The sequence below is a fragment of the Gossypium hirsutum genome, chromosome D06, assembly GCF_007990345.1.
Source record: "Gossypium hirsutum isolate 1008001.06 chromosome D06, Gossypium_hirsutum_v2.1, whole genome shotgun sequence".
Taxonomy (NCBI): Eukaryota; Viridiplantae; Streptophyta; class Magnoliopsida; order Malvales; family Malvaceae; genus Gossypium; species Gossypium hirsutum.
The window spans coordinates 59,397,381-59,418,665 of NC_053442.1; the positions used below are offsets into that span (position 1 = coordinate 59,397,381).

The window sequence follows — 21,285 nt, forward strand, 5'->3', positions numbered from 1 at the left end:
TAAACTTTGTGGATTTATTCTTCTTTGTAATAAAATTAAGGTTTTTTTTTAAACTTTATACTTTTGATTCAATTATCATGTTTACACTTTATATAGAATCTATATTGTTTACGAAAATTAGGAGGAACTAATCCCTCCATAGGGGATTAGCGAGTAGAGGTATGATCTATTAACTGTTTTGTAGGTTACTCAACGGATCAGCTATTTGGGAAAAGAAGAACTTAAACCCTAGGCTTTACGACCCTAGGAAGTCAAGGTGAGAATTAACCCAAAACTGGTATGACCTATCTGTGAACACCTTCACCCCAAGTTGGTCTGGACTGTGAGGTTGGAAGATAAGTAGTTCCACTTTTCAATTTATTAATAATTATTTATTTTTCATATTTTTATTATTATAAAAACCCCTAAAACCCCTTTTATTTATATTTGCATAATATAAACTTTTTCAAGTACTAATTAGATCTTTTGGTGTTTAGGTTGAAATTGATCTAGTACCAGCCTCCTTTGGGTACGATCCTCAGAGTACTCACCTACCCTGTTGTAACTATATTACAACTTGACCCATATACTTGCGGATACGGCCTCACTTCTATATATCTTTTTCTGCAGTATCCAAACTTTGGATGTTAGTATGTTTGAAGGCGGTCACTCTGCTTCATTCGCATCACATTGCATTACCGAATTCACCTTCTTAGAATAATTCAAACCATCAATTTTCTTACCAAGAGCTTCAACTTGATTTGCTAACATAGAAACTACACCAATATAAAAAACTTCAGCTACCTTAGCAGGTTTTACTCTTGTAACTTGCCACTGATAATTATTCAGTGCCATCTCCCCAATAAACTCTTGAGCTGCCTCAAGTTTTTGTTATTCAATGTTCCGCCAGCTACTGCATCAATCATCTGTCTAGTCGAGGGATTCAAGCCATTGTAAAAAGTTTGAACTTGGAGCCATAAAGGTAGGTCATGGTGAGGATACCTTCTCAGCAATTCCTTAAATCTCTCACATATATCATAAATAGTCTAAATATCGAATTGAACAAAAGAAGAGATATCATTCCTCAACTTAGTTGTTTTATCTAGTGGAAAATATTTCAATAAAAACTTCTCAGTCATTTGATCCCAAATAGTGATAGAACCCTGTGGAAGTGAATTCAACCATTGTTTTACCTTGATCCTTAAAGAAAATGGGAACAACTGTAAGCGTATGGCATCATCAGCAACACCATTTATATTGAAAGTGTCACAAATCTCTAGCAAATTAGCCAAATGGGCATTAGGATCTTCATCTTGCAACCCATCAAACTAAACATATTATTGCACCATCTGAATTATATTTGACTTGAGCTCAAAATCATTCGCTGTAACTGTCGGTCTGACAATACTCGATTCAGTCCCAATCAAAGTAGGCTTAGGAATCATACATAGTCTAAGGAGCAGGACATGCAAGAGGCTATTGCTTATTTTGATTATCATCCATCTACACAGTAATGTTCGTTTTCTCTTGATCGTCTATTAAAATCTGTTGATCTTGCCTTGCTTCTCTAACTTCTCTTTGATTTCTGCGAGCAGTTGATCGCCTCCAAACGTACTAATGTCCAGAGTGTGAATACTGTAACTAAAGATATAGATTTGAGGCAGTGTTTGCAAGTATACGGGTCCGGTTGTAATATAGTTTGTTTACAATGAAACACTTTATAAGTATTCCGAGCATCGTACCCAAGGGATTGTAGTTTGAGGAAAACTGTTATCAAGCTAATTACAGGAAATAATTACTAATCTACTCGAGTCACAAATTAGTAGTGTTAATCAAGAAGTAATATAATAATACACTAAATAAATCTAACTAAACCTAGATCTACTCCTAGGTTCCTGTATCGGCTTTTTCTATTCCTTATTTTGACTACGCGAGTTCCTTTTAGCCTAGATCCAATTGTTTTACCTAATTAATTATTGAAGTAGAGTTCTAATCAATCAACTAGTCGATACCCTAGCAGGATCTTCTGATCTTCCACTACAATAAAGGGTTAGCAAGAACTACTTATCTTCTGACCTCACAGTCTAGACTGGTTCAGGGTTAAGGTGTTCACGGATAGGCCATACCAATTTTAGGCTAATTCCCACCTAAATGAATTCCTATGGTTGTCAGGCCTAGGGTTTGTTTCACGTTCTTCCTTTCCCAAACAGCTGATCTGCTAAGAAACTCTATCATTCAAGCAATTAATTAAGTTAAAGAATTGAAACATGCAAAATAAGTAAAAAGCACAAATTGATTCTAATATTTACACAAACATTCATCTAACAAGGTTATAGAAAGAAATATAAAGAAGAGACTAAGGAAAAGAGATGATCATGGATTCATTGATGAAATTGGGGTTTTCGAACAATCTCCCATCGTGAAAGTCTCACTTTGGAATAGGATTTTTCGATTGCAAGAACATAAAAAAAACCTAAGTAGAAACTAAGAATGAAAGAAAAAACTAAGAATCTAAACCCTAAAAATTGTCTACTTAAACTTATTACAATGGCATTTGTATAGGCTAAACTCGAAATATTAAAGTGCCAAAATTATCCTTGAAGTCCTTAGAGTTCAATTGGGACAAATACATCTAATTTCCCTAAAAAATGTAATTAAAATGTGCAGGAGTTTTTGGTTGCACAAGGGGTTGGTTGCAATACAGACCTGCAGTGTTGCAACATCAGAGTCTGATGTCGCGACAACGAAGGTCGGTTTTGCGACTTCGAAGGCAGTTTTGCTCCAAGACTTGTTTTTAGCTTTTTTCTTCGACGTTAAGACATTAGTATCTTGGTGTCAAGACATAGGCATCAGCTTTGGCCCAAATAAGCATCTTTAGCTCTCGACATGACCTACAAGACCATGTAACCTTATTTAGATATATAAAATGTAATAAAACTACTAGAAAGCAGAAATTACTACTTTATGTATGACAACCTAAATATATACTAAAATGTTTTGATTTACTATTAAAAAAGCTATAATTATGTGTAAAAAGGGATGTAAAAAATAGTATCATTTATGGCAGATCATCAGTCTTTTCAATTTCACTATAAAAAATAATGGTCCAAAGGGTTTCCTCTAGTCATAAACCAAAAAAACCTGTCAAAATCAAACAAACGAAAAAAATTAGAATGTAAAAATTAATTTTAAGACAAAAATATTAAAACAAAAATTAAAAAAATGGCTATAGTAATAGAAATAAAGTTTTCCTAATATTTTAGTCCCCGGCAATGGCGCCAAAAACTTGATGCCCACGAAACCAACTAAAAATCTGACTAATGCAAATGCACCTATCAATTAATAGTATAGTTACGGTGACCAAAGATATCGTTCCCACAAAGACTAAAAGTACTAGTAATTACTATCTTGTTATTATTTAACCTATAAATTTGAGTGATTGATTAAAAATAAAATTAACTAAATTAATTAACTATGAACGCGACAATGAACAAATCAGGAAAATAATCGAGCAAACAACCAAGAAGCGAAACAATACCTAAGAAATAATTCACCTAGATTTCATCTGTCATCATCAATCTAAGTTACGCAATTTACTCACTTAGTATCTTGATCCATAGAAATCCCTAAATAATACTAATATCTCTCTTCAATAATAAGAAAAAATGATTCTAGGTTGATTAATTGAAATTTCTTTCTAATTAAAACATCTATTATCGCATTAACTCGATCTATGGATTCCCTTATTAGATTTGACCCTAATTCGGTAGATTTATGTCATCTTATTTCTAGGATTGCATGCAACTCCACTCAATTACGCTATATTTACTCTTAAACAAACTCTATTCCTCCTCTAATTTAACCACGTCAAACATGGATCAATAATCTAGAAATATCAAACCAATAATTAAGCACACATAATTGAGAACAAGATCTAAGTCTTTATTGCGTAAAATAAAAATCAAAAGAAAGAATTCATCATAGGGTTCATCTCCCCTAAGTACTTAGAAAATTAGTTCATGCTTGCAAATAAAAACTCTCAAAGATAGTATATTCGAAAGAAATAAAGAAACTCATTAGAATCTCCTAAAAAATCAACTGGGACTCTTCAATCGTGACGGAAATCTACTTCAAAATCCGCTTCAATGGTGTTTTTCGAGTTGTTTTCTTGAGTATTCTATAACGGCTCACTCCTATATTATTATTTTTGTCATATATAGGTCTTAGAATGCCCGAAAAACCTAAAAATTGTGTTTTTCTGTATGTTTAGAGTGCAAATCGAGAAACCAACACGGCCTGCCACATGGCCGTGTGGCAGCCCGTGTGGCTCACACGGCCGCGTGTTCAAGCTATGTGGAATGGTCCAACTCATGTGGCCCCTGTACCTTGCTCTAATTTTTCGGTTTTCACTCGTTTTCGCTCATTTTGCTCCCAAGTGCTCTCCTAAGTATAAAAACATGAATTTAAAGGATTATGAGCATAAAATTCACCATGAACATCGAATAATCACCCAAAAATGCATTAAGAATGAGACTAAAACATCTTACCTTAAGCACCTATCACAATCTTTGACTAAGGGTTGTAAGAAAATGTGGTTAGAGGGACAACATTTCTAGGCATATGAATTACAACCTACATATGTTGCACTTTAGGCTTTTGCCATTAGGAACTGATTGCCATCAAAGGGAGCATGTGTGTCAACAAGAAGATGGCTTTGGTTTTTTATAAGGTAACATCCTTTATTCCTCTTGATTTAGGAAAATTAATATATGATGAGATTTTCAAACATACAAAAGTGAAGAACAAGCAACACATGTTTTCGTTCCTTGCATTGATCTCTCAAATCTTGTTACGAATGAAGTAAGTTCCTCCGACTAAGGATGATGTACCTAAACCTTAGCAATTTGAGTTGAAGTATTAAAGCAAATGGACTAAAGGAAAATATGTTACATCAGAGAGTCTGAGGCTGATGAAGAAGAGGAAAGATCTGAATCTTGTTCATAATAGAAGCAAATGTTCCTCCAGTTCCAACTCAGGGTACAACTATTGCCAAGCAAGCAAAATTGGTTTAACCTCTTGATGCAAAGGTAGCTTACATGATAAGCGGTCGTGTAGTTAGCTTTAAAGCTGACGCCCTTCCTTTCAATTTTGGTCCGAAAAAGGAGGAGATATAAGTTGTAATTGTAAATGGTGAATCTAGGAGTCATTGGGAGGAGTCTTGTTTTCTGGTGATGTTTTGGTTTTATTTTATTATTATTTTTGTCTAGTGCGTATGTTTGATTGGTGTGTGGCGCAATTTTGAAAGGACTTCTAGATTAATATGACTTTAAGATTTATGGTTATTTTGTATTAGGAATTTTTTGTTAAGCGATATTATTAATATATGATGGATGTTATTTGTTATTGTTAGGATTTTCGTTATGTTAAATATTTTTATTTTGTATTATCACTGTAAAGGATTGGTTGGAATACAAGCCTTCTCATATAAAAGATTATTTTTTTCATTAACAAAAACTTAACCTGAATATTATTTTCTTTTCCTAAGTTTACAATAAAATCTACGGCACATCTCTTTAATTACGAGTAACTAAATTTATTTTCCTAGCCAAAGACATAGACAAAAGCTTTGTTTTATAGAATTGTGAGATGTAAAAGCGTTTTTCAATCGTTTCCTACTCGATCATATTTGCTTATCTTTTATTTTACGAGATAGATAGAATCGCCTTTTAGTATTATTCTTAGTGTTGTTCTAAAAAATATTACTTGTTTAGTATTTAAAATGATATATAATTTATTAGAGTAAATTGACAAGTAATTGTCTTTTTATTTTAATAATTAGAACATAGATTAAGAGGAAATTTGGGTTAGGCTATGAGAATGGATGATCTAATTTCAATGAATTACGCAACTGAATTTGTTAATTAAGGTAGGATATTTTCTTTAACCCGTAAGGGATAATTAAAAATTAAAATGAAAATTAAAGATTCGGAATTTATGATTAGAAGTTTCTCTGTAATGAAAAGAATACAACAAAGCTATCCAATGAAACAGAGGATTAAACTAGTTTCCCAAATTCAGGGAAGAATTGGTATGCTACAATACTATGAAAATGATTAAGAAAAATACTAATAACAAAAAAATGGTAACGGAATCACCCTTGATATTGGGCTTATGAATTTCATTGATTACGGCGTGATAGCTGATGAATTCCCTTAACATATGGGCAAATCTGGCGGCGGCGGTTGGATGGTCTGCAATTCACCAACTCCATTGTCGACAAGGAAAGCCATTGCCAAACCCCAACTGATATGAACATCCAGATGACAGTGCAGGATCCACACTCCTATTAACAAAAATCAAAATGAATGGTTATTTCATAAAAGAAGAAGTAGCAGTAATTGAAATGATGAAGAAGAGTGTTTACCAGGATTATCAGCGACGAATCTAATGACTGCCCATCCATTCACAGGCACTCCAACAGTGTTCCTCATGGGTGGATCAACAAGGTTGAATTTAGAAGTATCCCTTTTAGGATCGAAGTTCCCAAAACCTTCTGCAATGATATAGAAATCGTATCCATGAAGATGAATTGGATGATTCTCAGGTGTCACTATGCTTGTGTCTTGGAGCACAATTTGTACCCTTGAACCATACTTCAATTTGTACAACTTGGTTCCCGGAACAGGTTGAAAGAGCGATCGGCTCACGTTTCCGGTGTAGTCAAATTTCAATGGAGGGTTTGCTGGGAAATCTGTGGTGAAAACGCCTGGAATTCCTTGTTGGTGAGCTTGCAACAGAGAGAAGTTGCGCGGGAGCACGAATGAGACGTTGTTCATGCTCGCTGTGAAACGTGTACCATTGGGTCCTTGGCAACGACGTTTTCGGAAATTGGGTGGGCAGTTGTTGAGTCCCAGGCCGATTGTGAAGAACAGGCTTTCATCTATATCGGTTGGGACTTCGGCCTTTTCTCGACTTCTAAAGCTTTGGCTGAAGGCGGTGACAGTGTTGGTGTCGTTGTAGGCTGGTAAAGAAGGCATGATTGGAGTGGGTGCATTGCATTTTTTGGCAGCACAAGAGGCAGACTTGTATTCGAGAATGGCGGTGGTGGTCGTGTTGTCAAATGGTGCGTTTTGCGCGCTTTGGTAGGCTCGAGCTGCCATGTAATATCGAGATGGTGGCTGATCACCTCGGATAAGAACATCAGTGGTTTGGCCGGGGCCTAACATGAGCACGGAAGTGGTGAAGGGTTTGGTATAGGAAGCATCAGCTCCAACAACAGTGAGCTTATGGTTGGCTACTTTGAAGAAAAGCGGCTGGTTCAAGGCGGCATTGATCACTCTGAGGAGATTCGTCTCCCCGGAGTCGACGGAAACTACTGTAGTCTCTGCAAAAAAGAAAACATTAGTTAATAACATCGGCTGTCACCCGAATGTGCGGTTCGAATTCAATTGGTTCGGATCAAATTACCTTTGGAGGAGCATTTGTAGAGATCACCAGGTTGAGCATTGATGGTATATGCATCAGAGACATTTGGAGCTGCCCCTGTTCTTGTTGCTTCCCTCACCACATCAATGGGATTTGCATCCCACCATTCACCTAATCATAATCATATTCATCAGCATAACATTTCATTCTGATCATCACAATCATTTGTACTCGTAACCGAAAAGGAATCTTTACCGAGAAGAATCGGTGTTTCGCGTTTCGGCTTAGGGAAAGGGTAGGATTTTCCTTCTCTGGGACGGATGATGAGAGCTCCATAAACAGTGGCTCTAAGCCATGAACTGTGAGCATGCCACCACAATGTTCCTTCTTGTCCTTGAACTGTAAATCTGTAAGTGTAACTTCCTCCCGGTCTAATCGGACACTGAGTCACGAATTCCGGTCCATCTGCCCATCCGGTTCTCATTTGCCGCACACCATGCCTGTATATCAAAGTGGTTAGGGTAATTCAAACGTGCAAATGGCAACTAGAAATGAATGAAGCTGATGACATGCGTGCATGGCATGCATGCATGAACGAATTTGCAGTTATTAAATTACCAGTGGATGGTGACATTATATCGGGCTTTGTTGACAACTTGAACTTCAAGGGTGTCGCCATTCTTGATCTCCAAGGTAGGTCCAGGAAACATGCCATTAACAGTGATGGTGTTGTGAGTCTTGCACAGCCTCTTCACTTTTGTTGCTTGAATCTGTTTCATTCACCAACCAACATCAAGTTTTTTATTTAAATGTCCAATGACAACCAATTTATCAGAAAGATATATATATATATCAAAAGAAAGAAGTAAAAGAACATACAACAAATCGATGTCGTTGAACTTCAGCATTTGCAGACAATGAAAGGAAAATGACAAGGAAAATGAAGGAAAACTTGTTGAAAACCCCCATCTAATCAAAGCTTAATAGCAAAAAGCTTTGCTTATTGGTCTGAGGAGTGATATGAGACAGAGATAAAGAAAAGGGATTTTATAGGAAAGATTAGAGTAGTTGTTTAGAGGTTGTCAGATTAGGTTTTGATTGGGCTAAAATGGTGATCTTTTCACTAAGTTCAAACCTGCAACAGAGTTGTTGTACCCACTAGCCCATTAAAACTGAATTATGTCTTCAATGCTTGCTTCACAAGGAGTTTATTTTTTCTCTTTCTAGATCAACAAATTTTCTTATAATTCCTTTTAATTTCTTTTTCCAAATTAGTTAGATGATAAACTCATTGTTTGAAAATTAATCATACCCTGCTCATGTACATGTAGTCGTGATTTGTACTTGAAATTAATTAGATTGAAGTAGAACATTCTTTATTTTCTTGAGAACCAGCCCTTTTCATGTAGATGTGCACTAGCCTATTTAAATATAATTTTCAGAATTTACCAAAGTCTTCCAACGTCAGCTCATGAAAATGTAAAGGGAGGATATATGATGGACACGTGAGATTAAGCAAAGTTTAATTGTTGAAAGCAAATCAGTTTAGGTTAAATGCAGGCTTAAAATCTAAAAGATTTGAATGTATATTTTCAAAGAAAGGACATATTGAATAAATAAATCGGTCCACTTTTGTTAGGTGGCAATTATTATTAAAATAAAGAGATTTGATTGAGTCTAACAGCTGATTTCTTAACGACATGTCGGGTGCATACTTCAACCAGTGACTTAGTATTTTTATGATAATTGAAATTAGTTAGATTATCTTACAAACAGTTAAGAGAAGATCTATGTTACACGCATGCTGTCATGTTTGCTGAACTAGAAAAGTTCATTCCAGTCTTGTTAGCTCACGTTGTCATTCAAAATCGCATTTGTCATGTTAAAAGTCTTATGTGTGTTGTGATACGGTATGTCAGTATCATTTAGTTTTTTTCTTGGTTGAATGATCAATCTTTTATTACCAACATTGGAACATGTTTGTAGTTTTGGATAATGTTGACTGTTGGAATTTTTTAATTTGAGGGTTTGATAGGATATAGGTATATAATTGAGTTTATATTTGTGAAACACCGACTCAACATAGGTAATGTTGTGCAAGTTTTTTTTTATTATTATTAATCTCATTATATGTTCTTATCATATATGCTCTTTTTAAGTAGGAGGATAATGTGCTTCAGTACACTTGAACTCACGTCGTCCTGCACCACTGACAACAATGCCGATGCCGCTAAGACTCAATCGGCAGAATGCTTTGCAAGTTAGGTGTGAATTTTCGTAAATGATATCACGGCAATAGTTGGTTGAAATATAAGATTAAATGCTACATCGTAAGAGAATCCCGAAGTGGGAGTTGTTTATAAAATCTTAACGTTTAATGACATTAAGATTATCTATTTTTAGACGTTGAAGTTTATGCGATATCAAACTTTAATTAGAAAATATTATATAGAAAAACTCCGAAGAAGGATTTTAATATAATGTAATGCATCTAATCACTTCAGCAACCATTTCAAACCATTCAACACCCATATCAGCTACCCTATAGGTTTGAGGCATTTAATAAAAATAAAACCATGAGACTTCAAAAATGGATGTATGTATCTCATAAAAAGAGATCAGCTAGTGTTCAGCATATGTTTCATAACGGAATTTCATACTCAGCTCATATAACATTGGATGTTACAATACCAACAAATTTGCAGTGAAATTTGGTTGTTTTATAATTTAGGTAACCAAATGAGATATTCCCCTCAAAGTTGTAATAAAAGCAACGTAATAGAGACTTTTGTCCGAAATTGCAATGTAGAAAACTGTCGCTGTCAATTTAGTGTAAGAACAATAAAGACACTGAACCAAAATTTAAAAATGTTGATATTATTATATTTTAATTTAATTTTACCACTAAGTTGTGGTTGTTTTCTAGTGGCCTCTGTTATAAATTAATGTTGATATTATTAACTGTTTTTTCTTGGAGAAAATGTCTTGCAAAAGAAGAACAAATGATTTCATCTTCAAGGACTAGGTTTATTAGTTTGTTCAAATTGCATGAATATTTTGGCAGCAACTCAGAAACGACAACAAGCAAAGGCCAAAAACAAGTTTAAGCCACAATGGTTACTCTCTTCTATTACAAGTACTAACAGTTATAAGTAAACTACAAAAATAATAAATTTAGTGATAAGAAAATTGTCTTAGAGAAAGAGAAAGGGGTAGGATAAGGAATAGATAGGTGAACAAAACCGGAGGAACTATTAACAGAGTTGGTGAAGTTTGTTGCAGACTTTTAAGAGTCTTAGAGAAGAAATTTAAACTACAATAACAGGGTCGTTATATGTAATCAAGAAAAACAATTTGTCTGCTCAAAGGAACAACAAACTCCTAGTGAAAATCCCAACTACAGTCATAATTCTTAAAATGACCAAATCAATAAATCTAAGTTTTAATCTACCTTGTTAAAATAAACACCACACCACCTAAGTTTCTTTTTTTTTTCCCTCCATGTAATACAAGTTTTAGGAACAAAAAAGATTTCGAGAATCTCTTACTTTCAAATTTCATTTTCTTTTGAAGAAAAACAATTGGAAGCAAATGTACAACGGAATGAGAAGTAAGGGATTAAGATTACCAAGATTAAGTAATGTGGGTATCCGGCATTTGTTTTTCTTTCTTGAAAAATATAATTGTAGAGAATTTCACTTTAAAATTTTGGGTATTCGGTATTCAATTGTATTTCTTGAAGCTCTTTGAGTGCTTTTCATCAACCATGAAAAAAAATCCCAAATAACAAAACAAAAACAAATATCAAATACCTGAATTGCTTAATCTTGATAACCCTAGCTTCTTACTTTCAATCCCATTGTAAATTTGCTTCCATTTTTTTATTTTTTTATTTTGCTTCAGCTTCAAAAATATATAAATAAATATGAAACTAAGAGATTACCACTTTTTTTTCAGCTTAAAACTTGTATTACAATGCTAAAAGAAAAAAAAGGAAAATATTGTGTAACACCCCAAACCCGACCCGATCCTCGGATCCGAATGTGTGATACCACATTTCTAACAACCCTCGCCCGACCCATGATCTACCATAATTTGATATTTCAAATTAGACTCTCCATTCACTTAATAAGCTTATTCTCGAACAAATCATATGGTTTTGTCGTGTTTTTACTTAGTTTTAGTTCTTTGCTTTAATAAGTGAATTAGTGCATTTTATGCTACTTTTGAGACCAGAATTGGTCAAATGCGCCATAAGGATCCTAATGGTTGATTGAGTGTTGTAGGGAGTCATCGGAAGCCCGAACATGAGGGAAAACATCACCTAGAAGAGGGTATCGCGACATCAAAGCCTAGAACTCGTGATACCCCTAATAGTGCTAAATTGAAGAAGATCAAGGCACTTCACAGTGATATCGTGATATCCAAGCATGGGTATTGACCTGCCGCCAAACGTAGTGATAGTTTTGGTACATTTTGACACTTAAGGAGCTTGTTTTCTTGGAACTTTAATATATTTTATTACATTTTCGCATTTCTTAGTTTAGATTTAATTATTAGCAAAATAAGTGTTTTTACGCAATAATTGATGTTAGTTGACCTATTAGGCCAATACAGGCATTAGGTAGTGCTAATCGATCGATTTGAGTGTGTATGATGTGTATTTCTAGGCCAAAAAGCCTTAAGAACAATACCCAAGCTTCCCGAGACGCAACACGTGAAACCAGAACTCCAAACTCAAGAAATTGGTGTCGTGTCATGACACACCCCCTGTGTTGAGACACAGGCTGAACGTGGGGCGCAAGCAATGATGACGTCAGCAATCCTATCTAGGCAAATTTTCTTAGATTTTGTTTATGGCTTGCACCCAAAGTATCAACGGTATTTTAGGCATAAAGCACACCAAAATTAGCCTATATAAAGAGGTTCTTATAACCCTAATAGACAATCAATTTTAGACCCAGCCACATAGGTTACTTTCTTTAGTTTTTAGTTTTATTTTTTTGTAGTCGGAATTCTTTCTATTCCAATGTAAAAAAATTGCGAGTGGAGATTGCTCCGAAACCGCGCTTAAATATACTTATTCATGAGCATTCTCTTTACTGTTTTATTTTATTCTTTTATTTATATTTTGTTTATCTAGCCAATTAACATTTGTATGAATATTGGAATAAATTGTTGTGATTTATTTCATATATTCCATGTTTCGGTTATGGAATTGATTAATCGATTAAGGAATTATTTATCCAATTTTGGGTGACTATTCAAGAGTACTTAGCATATAAAGGACTGACGCCCCAAGTAGAATATCTAGACAGGTGAGATCGAGTGCCGGGCGGTAAGACCAAAAGGGTATTTGTATGCCTCAGAATAGACTGAAAGAGTGTAGGTGGTAATCCTTAATGAAGATGAGACCGAAGGGGTATTCTTAGCTAATGGTGATAACTAACTTAATTGAGGGTAATTAGCAACTTAATGGTTAATTAGGGATTTAATCCATCATAGGTTAGAGGCTCACATTGTTGACATTAGGAATAGGAAATTCCATTAGGTTAGTTTAGGTTAATTAACTTAATTAGTTTAATTAATACATTAATAGGTTTCAAACTACTAACTTGTGACTCGATTAGACTAGTAATTTATTTCTGTGATTAATTTAATAATAAGATTCTCCAAAATGCAATTCCTTGGGTACAATCCTCAAAATACTTACCAATGTTTTGTTGTAACACTACTATACTATAATTTGACCCATATACTTGCAAACACCACTGATTTAATTATATATTTTTGGTGTGATATTTATACTCTAAACAATAACATATTTAGAGACAGTCAAGTTTTTTGGCGTTGTTGCCGGGGACTTAAACCTTTGGTTTTACCAACAAATTCGTAGTGAATTGGGTAAATCACAAAACTCTTAAAATGAGAATAATGAGAATTAATTTTTTTTTTAAATTTAGATCAAAATGAATAAATCTAAGTTTTAGATTTAACATTTAATCTACCTCGTTAAAATAAAGAGCACAACACCTACTTTTCTTTTCTTTTTTCTCCATGTAATACAAGTTTTAGGAACAAAAAGATTTCGAGAATCTCTTACTTTTAGATTTCATTTTCTTTTGAAGAAAAAAAATTGGAAGCAAATTTACATTGGAATGGAAAGTAAGAGAATAAGATTACCAAGATTAAGCAATTTGGGTATTTGGTATTTAATTGTATTTCTTGAAACTATTTGAGTGCTTTTCATCAACTAAGAAAAAAATCTAAAATAAGAAAACAAAAACAAATATCAAATACCCGAATTGCTTAATCTTGGCAACCCTAGTTTCTTATTTTCAATCCCATTGTAAATCTGCTTCCAATTTTTTTTGCTTCAAAAATATATAAATAAATATGAAACCAAGAGATTACCCAATTTTTTAGACAATCACTTTTACACCTACCCACATAGTTTTCTTTATTTAGTTTTTAGTTTTATTTTTTTGTAGTCAGAATTATTTCTATTGCAATGTGAAGACAATTACGAGTGGAGATTGCTCCAGAACCGCACTTAAATATATTTATTCATGAGCATTCTCTTTGCTCTTCTATTTTATTCTTTTATTTATATTTCGTTTATCTAGACAATTAGCATTTGTATGAATATTGGAATAAATTATTGTGATTTATTTCATATATTGCATGTTTCAGTTATGGAACTGATTAACTGATTAATGAATTATTTATCCAAATTTGGGTGTTATTTAAGAGTACTGAGTATATTAGGGAGTGACGTCCCTAGTAGAATATGTAGTTAGGTGCGACCGGGAGGGTATCCTACCAAGAATAACTTGTGCCAAGCGGTGAGACCGAAAGGGTATCTATATGCCTAAGAAGAGACCGAAATGGTGACTTAGATGGTAATCCTTAATGAAGATGAGACCCTTGTTCGTTTTTCTAGGGTTACTGTCTCCTATACTCCTAGTTAGACTAGGAGTTCGTTTTTCTAGTTGAAATAAACTTCTATAATTCAACAAGGGTTCTACCTTCTCTCCCTATAAATATATGGCACTAGTAGGGCTATTACCAAAACTTTCGTCTATAGTTATTCTACCCAAAAATAGAGACTTTTATTCTCAACAAATTCGTGCTGAAAATCTAAACTATAGTGATAATTTTTAAAATGGGAATATGTGAGAATTGAATTGTTTTTAAACTTTAGATCAAAATGAATAAATTTAAGTTTCAGATTTAAAATTTAATCTACCTCATTAAAATAAAGAGCACAACACCTAATTTTCTTTTTTTTCTCCATGTAATACAAGTTTTAGGAACAAAAAGATTTCTTGAATCTCTTACTTTCGAATTTCATTTTCTTTTGAAGAAAAAAATTGGAAGCAAATTTACAAAACGGAATGGAAAGTAAGAGATTAAGAATACCAAGATTAAACAATAATTTGGGTATTCGGCATTTGTTTTTCTTCTTTGAAAAAAAATTACAGAGAATTTCACTTTAAAAAAATTGCAGAGAATTGCAGAGATTAGACAATTAACGTTTGTATGAATATTGGAATAAATTGGTGTGATTTATTTCATATATTGCATGTTTCGATTGTGGAATTGATTAATCGATTAAGGAATTATTTATCCAAATTTGGGTGTCTATTCAAGAGTACTGAGCATATAAAGGACTGACGCCCCAAGTAGAATATCTAGATAGGTGAGATCGAGTGCCAAACGGTAAAACCAAAAAGGTATCCGTATGCCTCAAAAGAGACCGAAAGGGTGTAGGTGGTAATCCTTAATGAAGATGAGACCGAGGGGGTATTCTTAGCTAATGGTGGTAACTAACTTAATTGAGGGTAATTAGCAACTTAATGGTTAATTAGGGATTTAATCCATCATAGGTTAGAGGCTCACATTGTTGACATTAGGAATAGGAAATTCCATTAGGTTAGTTTAGGTTAATTAACTTAATTAGTTTAATTAATACATTAATAGGTTTCAAACTACTACCTTGTGACTCGATTAGACTAGTAATTTCTTTCTGTGATTAATTTAATAATAAGATTCTCCAAAATGCAATTCCTTGGGTACGATCCTCAAAATACTTACCAATGTTTTGTTGTAACACTACTATACTATAATTTGACCCATATACTTGCAAACACCACTGATTTAATTATATATTTTTGGTGTGATAGTTATACTCTAAATAGAAGCAAAAATGTAAAAGGGGTCTTCTTTTTTTCAAAAAAAAAACACGAAAACTCTAAAAAAAATAAAAGCAAAAAAAAATTCAAGGTTATTCCTTTTTCTTTTGGCATAAGATCTATTTTTTCTTTTTTCTTTCATTTTTTTTCCTTTTTAACACACGTATAATAAAAAATAAATACAAAAAGGGGAAATCTTACCTAAAACTGTTCTAGGTCTTGAATCGGGGTTCTGGGAGGCCGGATAGGCTGAAAAGACCTTTCTCTAGAACTCCGGCCACCACACGCGGTGGCAGACGGTGGCGACCACGGCCGGAAACCCTAGGCCGAATGGAGTTTGAGAGAGAGTGCTCTCATTTTTTTTTTAGAAGCTGATAAAAAATGAAATTTTAAGGTATATTTTGGCTTTTATAGGTGCATAAAACAGTGCCGTTTTGGCCCAACTCCTCAGTCCCCAAAACGATGTCGTTTCACCCCAGGATTCGCGCGTCGACCAGGCCCGACCAGGGGATCCGCTCATTTTGAGAGTTGGGTTATTTACTATTTTAGCCCCTCCACTTTTTCGATATTTTGCAATCAAGTTTCTTTGGTCTTTTTAAATTGCACCCCATAATTTATTGCGAATTCAGTTTAGTCCCTATTCGAATGACGCCGTTTTAGGGGAGAAGGGAAAATAATCTCTTCAGTCCCTCTATGTTATTCGCGCGTTCAGAATAGTCCCTCCCCTTTAATTTATTTACGATTCGACCCCGAATTTTATTTTTTAATTCAATTTAGCCCTCTGTTTGTATTTTGGTTATTTTATTATTAAAACTAATAAATTATTATTATTAATATTATTAATATTATTGTTATTATCATCATATTTTTGTTTATACTTATTATGTAAATATTAAATATATGTATCTTATTATATTATTATATAATTGCTTCTATAGATATATATACACATATATACATATTTAATATTTACATACATATATACGCTTTTTTTTATATATTTTATAATTTATATATATGTATATATGTATTTATATACGCATTTTAAATTTTTATATATATACATACTTACATGTATCCTCTTTTATTTTCATGAATATATATACACATACTTATACATACTCTTTATATTTTAAAATCTATATTTTTCTTATGTATTTTCTATAGTTTATAATTCATGTGTACATATATTTTTATATATTTTCCAATGCATACATGCACATAATATATATATCTACATACGTTTTTTAATTTTTATAAATACACATATATATATGCCTACCTTTATATTTTTTTATATTTCATAACTTTATATACATATATACATACACACTCATATATATTTTTGTTTCATAATTTTAAAATATGCATACCAACAACGTAATCTATTCTCGTATTTTTCATTACGACCTCGTGTTTTATTTTTTACTCGATATATCAAAATTTGTTTTAAATAAATAGCATTTCGTGTTTTGAGATTTGGAAAAGTCGTATCCTAACTTATGGGATTTTGATTTTCCTAATAAATCTAAAAATATGAATCTTTTCAAGCAAAATTTTTACGATCTCGGGATTTAACAAAAGATCATGTTCTAACTTATGGGACATGATTTTTTTTCTAAACCCGAGATAATCAAATGTCTCCCAAATAAATAAGTTTTTGGTATTTGTTCTCGTATCGGGAATTCAAGACATTGTGTTCTAACTTACGGGATATAATTCTCTCTCGATAAACGTAAAATATACCCTTTTCTCAAAAATTCTCAGTATTTTAGCAAAGGATCGTATTTTTAAAAAACTCTTTAAAATTTTCAATCTTCGACACTAAGACACTAATTAATCAACTAGGTACCAATTTTGGGCGTTACGAGGGTGCTAATCCTTCCTCATACGTAACGACTCCCGAACTTGTTTTCTAAATTTTGTGGACCAAAATTGTTGTTTTGATAAAATCATTTATTAAAAACAACCATTTCTGGAGGTGACCTGATCACACCTCATCAAAAAAAGATTGGTGGCGACTCCCGTATTCGTTTTTTAAAAATCCAAGTCGACCCGTTTTATCAAAAAATGGTGTCAACAAGTGGTATATCATTAAAGGACCCTAGCACACTCTGTAACACCCCTTAACCCGTATCTGTCGCCGGACTAGGGTTACGAGGTATTACCAAACAAAACACAGTTCAGAATAGACATTCTTTACAATTCATAGGCCCAGTAATGTATTCTCCCTTATAAAATTTTTCGAAATAAATTAATAAACCAACCTCTTATTCATACAAGTCAAAATCATTTATTCGAATCACATATCTAACCACACAAATCATGCTTTATCGAACATTCTCTTATACGAACTATATTTCAATATCTAACCATTTCAATTACGTTTGCTAATTCAAAACTTTCAAGCCAAGCCATCAAATATCAAAACCAATTTGTACATGTTTCAAAATTACAAAAATCCAAGCCATATCATTAACTAAATAACAAACGTAATATTTAATAAACATTATACATACACCTGTTAAACTAATTTAGCCATATCTCGCAGTTTAATAATCATTTGCACATAAAACGTTAGGTAACTTTATACATGACCAACTAATTTTTTTTTAACATCATCCAACCATGTGCATAACACCCTAAAACCAAAAGTCATTTCTAAATTCAATTATCAAATCATAGCATTTTAAACATTATAACCTTATGTACATTTTACTAAATCAAATTTAACCATTTTCGAATACAAATGCCAAGTCATAAAATATCTAATTTGCAAGCTAAATAACATATCTAACATGTTATATTCAACCACACACATGAACCTCATACCTAATTCGCATGCGAAATATCATGCCTATAATTCATATACACAACCAATTAATATTTTCAATAACCAATCATTCAATTAACCTCTATATCAATTAGATCATATACATTCTTTGTCATTCAAAAATCGAGCCTAAATAGTCAAATACCATAGCCGAACATATAACTACCTATATATATAACACATTTTATAACCATCATTGAATCAACGATTTGCCCTTTTTAAAACGAACTACAAGCAAACATTAAATAGGCATATGTATTCATATCTCAAATGTCCAACAATTTGAAAAAAACAACCTTTCGGTTATCAAATTTAACTCAATAAATCATAACATCTCCATCACCCAGTCTATAAGATAAACATATTATCTCATATCTTAACATCAAAACAATATGTCATTTATAGATATTCAAATGACCCCTTTTACCAAACCATATTATACCACTTTTCATGCTACCAAAGTGAGTTAATTAATAAGCCGAATATATACCCTACTTACCACTTCTCATTGCCAAATCATATAACCAACATCACAACAATTTACCATAAATCATACCTCTCAATTAAGCTTATAACATGACCAAATATAATTACCAACATTTGCATCATGAACAAGCCATTTTCGCATGGCTATATACATATACAAATTTCAAAAAATCAAATATATCAAAACTAGCCTATACATGCCACATAACCAAATCTCAAAGCGTTTATTTACCGAAATGAATACTGGATAGTGTGATGAGATCTCCCAAGACTTCCAACCCGAGCAAGTCTCCAAAACTCTATAACATAGGAAAAACACACAGAGTAAGCTTTGAAAGCTTAGTAAGCCATAAGCAAATAAATCATTCCAATAATGTTTATAATTCAATTTAACTAAGCTGAATTTAACAAATCTGAACCACATATACATTCATCATAATCGTAATTTCTTAAAACCACATTAGGTAACTTCACTAGACTTAATTATGGATGGACATATAAACCATGTTTTCAAATTTATATATCTACCATTAGCTCATTCGTAGGATTAAGCTTCCACAATTTCATTACATACCAACCGAATCATGGTCATTTATTACAGTTTATTCGTAAAAATATATCAATTTCTATTTATACACTTCCAAGCCCAAATAACCATAACAATTCACACATCAAAACCATGTTCCGTGTTTCATAATTCTCATGTCTGAAACATAGAACCATTATTTTATATAATGAGCATATATAACACATCATTCATTACCATATATATCATATATATCATCATTTTAATCATACTCACATTTCATATCAAAATTTCATATACAAATCATTTTTACCTAAATCATATATGGAAAAAACACAATTACAATTCTACATTTCTTATATGATTAATTTGTTCATAGTTCACTTGCTAATATTCACATCTCATTTTCACATAAATTATATAATGAATAATCATAATCATACTCACTTTCATTGCTCAAATTCATATTCATCACAAACATACCTGATTCGGATGCACATTCATACACTCATTTATTTCTCGGAATGCCCGTTGAACGGTTCAGAATCAAATAGGATACTTGGATAGCTAAAAAAAACTCGTACAATGCCAACGTCCCAGACGTGGTCTTACATGTAATCAATATCGATGCCACTGTCCCAGACAGGGTCTTACACGAAATCAAATATAATGCCGATGTCTCAGACATGGTCTTATACATAAATCTCAAATCGATGCCAACGTCCCAGATGTGGTCTTACACGATATGTAACACCCCGAACCCGAAACCGACACCGGAGTCAAACCCGAGGTGTTAACTGGCTTTAACCCCTTACAAAATTTATTTTCCAGACACTGCCCAATCTGTGTACTAGTCGGTTTAAAAATCATATCTTGAGTTTCGTAACTCGAAAATCAGTTTCGTAATTTTTCCCAGAAACTAGACTCATGTGCCCATCTATTTATTTTTTTCTAGAATTTTTGGTCGGGCCAATTAGTACAGTTTATTAGTCAAAGTCTCCCAAGTTGCAGGGGTCGACTACACTGACCTTTGCCCATTACGATTTGGATATCTCCCTGCACGGGACTTCAATACTGATGCTGTTTGTTTCTATGAAAACTAGACTCAGAGAGGAATCTGTACATATATGGTACGACCCCTAATTATCTCTGGTTAATTTATAATGAATTTCCAAAGTCGGAGCAGGGAATCCAGAAACCGTTCTGGCCCTGTCCCACAAAAATCTGATTATCTCTTAATATACTGCCCATATGATCTTTTCGTTACTACCTCATGAAAGCAGACTCATCGAGCTTCGATTACATAATTTATTCATCAATTAATTCCACTCCTACTATTTTTAGTGATTTTTCAAACTCATGACACTGCTGCTGCCAGCATCTGTTACCAAAGTAACTAGGTCCATTTCATGCCTACCCTTGATCCAACTCAATCGAACATTCGTGCCATTTTCGTATGGCTTAAAGTTTACATGCCATAATTCAAACACAACATACTAGCTTATACATGCCAAAATGATCTTCTAAGCACACTAAGAAGAGAATACCAAAACTTGCTATCCGGTGTGATGACTTCGATGACGGCCCGACCCCGCAAAAATAGATGAGTCCAAGCAACCTATAATGGGTGACAAGGAAACACCGGGTGAGTTTATAACTCAGTAAGTCATAAGCAATGCACTACTATACATCAATAACATTATCACAAGAGGAACAAAATGGAATGAGACAATTTACCCCATCCATACCGAACCATGCCATAATTCCTCCAATCTATCAATTCAATTTCATATCAATTCATGCATTCACAATCCATATACTCATCAATAGGACATTGAAGC

The 21,285-nt window shown here is 33.2% G+C and overlaps 1 protein-coding gene and 1 non-coding gene across 2 annotated transcripts; one reads left to right on the forward strand and one right to left on the reverse strand.

Moving 5' to 3' along the window:
- Positions 1–963: 963 nt before the first annotated feature.
- Positions 964–1,070, forward strand: LOC121218823 (small nucleolar RNA R71). Its single transcript, XR_005915300.1, has one exon. It is a non-coding gene; the product is annotated as a small nucleolar RNA R71 (small nucleolar RNA).
- Positions 1,071–5,950: 4,880 nt separating this feature from the next.
- Positions 5,951–8,478, reverse strand: LOC107900545 (laccase-5). Its single transcript, XM_016826172.2, has 6 exons — positions 8,284–8,478; positions 8,023–8,174; positions 7,660–7,904; positions 7,447–7,575; positions 6,404–7,363; positions 5,951–6,322 (listed from the first exon to the last, which is right to left on the reverse strand). The coding sequence occupies exons 1-6, from the start codon at positions 8,371–8,373 to the stop codon at positions 6,192–6,194; spliced, it is 1,707 nt and encodes a 568-aa protein (XP_016681661.2). The 5' UTR covers positions 8,374–8,478; the 3' UTR covers positions 5,951–6,191.
- Between the last annotated feature and the right edge of the window lie 12,807 nt (positions 8,479–21,285).

Coding starts and splice junctions, on each gene's coding strand:
- LOC107900545 (XM_016826172.2), bottom strand. CDS start 8,373: ATGGGGGTTTTCAACAAGTTTTCCTTCATTTTCCTTGTCATTTTCCTT. Junction 7,905..8,022: donor TATAATGTCACCATCCACTG/GTAATTTAATAA, acceptor TTTGATATACAG/GCATGGTGTGCGGCAAATGA. Junction 7,576..7,659: donor CGAAACACCGATTCTTCTCG/GTAAAGATTCCT, acceptor GATTATGATTAG/GTGAATGGTGGGATGCAAAT.